This window comes from Penaeus chinensis, chromosome 20 (genome assembly GCF_019202785.1).
Source record: "Penaeus chinensis breed Huanghai No. 1 chromosome 20, ASM1920278v2, whole genome shotgun sequence".
NCBI classification, from domain to species: domain Eukaryota; kingdom Metazoa; phylum Arthropoda; class Malacostraca; order Decapoda; family Penaeidae; genus Penaeus; species Penaeus chinensis.
In genome coordinates, this window is record NC_061838.1 from 13,691,593 (window position 1) to 13,694,092 (window position 2,500).

The 2,500-nt window shown below is 33.9% G+C and overlaps 1 protein-coding gene across 3 annotated transcripts in view; it reads right to left on the reverse strand.

Annotated features, from left to right (window-relative positions):
* Positions 1 to 1,065: 1,065 nt before the first annotated feature.
* Positions 1,066 to 2,500, reverse strand: part of LOC125035820 (telomerase reverse transcriptase-like) — a 6,544-nt gene continuing 5,109 nt past the window's right edge. For all 3 annotated transcript variants that reach the window (XM_047628055.1, XM_047628053.1, XM_047628054.1), the window contains exon 4: positions 1,066 to 2,500. This exon is cut by the window's right edge and continues 884 nt beyond it. In XM_047628055.1, coding sequence (XP_047484011.1) covers positions 1,680 to 2,500 — 821 coding nt within the window. In that variant the 3' untranslated portion in view covers positions 1,066 to 1,679.

Consider the following 2,500-nt stretch of genomic DNA (forward strand, 5'->3'; position numbering starts at 1 on the left):
GGAGGATAATTTTATTTAGTTTATTTTTTACTTATATCGGAGAGTCAAGATTACCCAGGAAATGCTGCCAAAAAAGTCATTCTGTTCTAGCCTTTCACTTAACTTTTATTCCTTTGTTTTGTGCGTTTTATATTATTTAGTCCATTTCACTTTTCCTTGATTAACTTTATGTATAAACCTTTGAAATATATGCATTGCAGGGATTTAGTATACTTGTAGATTTGCAACTAGCAACTTCGGTTAATTTTATTTCATTTGCATTTCATCGGCCTGTTCCAATGCTTTTATTATGATTCGTTTTATATGTCATTTTTTTCTGATTCAATTACAATAATGTAACATTTCAAAGAAAATGTACGGGGCTACATTCTCTGTCATACATATATAGGGGAGACTGAGTTAAACTGACATTTATTAAAAAATTATGAAACACATTATCAATGCTTCTCTTATGTTATATATAGTATAGACATAGAGGTGCTTAATCCCATATTTAATTACTGTTCAGTTGTGAATTATATCAGCTGAGTGGATTAAAAATAAACATCCTACAATCAAATATTTTCTAGTCTAAGCACGTATAGAAAGAGAGGGATAAAGTACAATATATTTATAACCATTGATCACTGCACCTCGTATTCTTGGGTCATTCCCTTCAGAAATGCTCCTGTTTAAAAAAAATCACAATGAACGCTTTGTCTCATATCGGTGCTACTGCTGGACTTCGTGGTATGATGCACCTGGAAATTATATTAGCATGTGCCTTTTCCTTTAATCACCAAAAAACAATTCTAGGGCTCTTGTAAGACATGAACCATTACAGTTGTTTGTTATTATATGGTCTGCCGGCGACTAGAGGAAAGACAAGAATATTCTGTAAAGCAAAACCTTCTTGAAGTTGACTCATTGTCACATACCGCCTTCCTTAACATTTTTTTTTCCAATCCGTGTACGTATTCCATCCCCACACTGAATATACAATTAATTGGCTTAAATGAACATGCCTAAGCTATACCTTATATATATTTACGATAATGAACTGTGCAGGATAAAAAAAATTAAAGATACTGGATATCATATGCATTTATTAAGATGTATTTTTTTATCACAGAAGTTATATAGGAAACAGTGCACAAAAATGTTTATCACATACAAACTGATAAAAAGGAACTTTAATAGAGCATTAACCAAAATGCATACATCAATTATGATGATATTCACAAGTAAGATGCTTGATAAAAGTGATAAATCTAAATAAAAAACAATACACAAATAAACATAGAACAAAATATAATGTTTGATCTTATATAGAGCAAATGTTTTCCATAATTTTAAATAACATTTTTATTTGGAATGCATTATGGAATGCAGAACTTTCATACTGCACCTTAATTGAAAATCAATTACTTGACAAGATTTAAAAAGGAAGGAAAGGAATTGCATAAAACAAAACATACAATTAAAAAAAGTACAAAAACTAATGAACTGATACAGAACATCAATATTAAGTTAAATATAAAATAATCACATTATCATGATATAACAATGCTCCAACAATGATATGGATCTATAAGAAAACAATGTTAATTTGATAGATGATGACAAAAACTGATTTACATTAAAATTACTGTAAGCAAATTCAATTCACATGCCTGTGCTTTATAAATGTTGCATACAATTCATGCCCGAAGGACATGCCTAGGCAATTTTGGAAGATAATGGTACTGTTCCTCAGGTATAGACATCAAGAGTCGCTTTATAAAGCCCTTCAGGCGAGCATTGAGCATTGACCAGGTAGGAATATAAGGCATTCTCAAGATAGAACACACAGCACCTACATAAACTAAAATAATTACCTCCTTAACAAAAGGCAAGGATTTCCCTGCCTGTGCCCAGGTATTTGTAACTCTAGTGCAAACACTACCCCCCACTTTGGCAACAGACTGAGCTATGAAAGCTGTGTTTACTGGCCCCTGTGGTACAAGTAAAGCTGCTATCAATGAAATCAGGCGTGCTCCTGCCATAAAGCCAGCACGCCATACATTAGCAATTAATCCCGTAGGTTTTGTATATGTAGGATCTAATACTACCTGAGGCAGCCGTGCTAAGCTCACCTGCTGCAATCGGAGAGCTACTAACTGCCCTGGAGATTTATACTTATTCAGACGAAGGGAGTATCGAGGTAAGCCAGATGACAAGGAGGCACCATCTACCAAAATCTGACGAGACTCTGAGCACATAACAATTCCACGAAAAGCAACTCGTTGTCCACAGCCAGACTGAAGGTTATGTTGAGTTTTTCTTTCATTAATAAAGCAATTGAAATCTGGAAACCCTTTCCTCATGTGAGTGAGAAATGCACTGGCCTGACTAGAAGATGGAGTCACATACAAGAAATCATCCACTGAACGTAGTATTATGCTATCATCTTTATTAAAGTTGACTAGATGTAAAGCACACATAGCAGAGTAATACAATTCACAAAGGGCACCAGACAAAG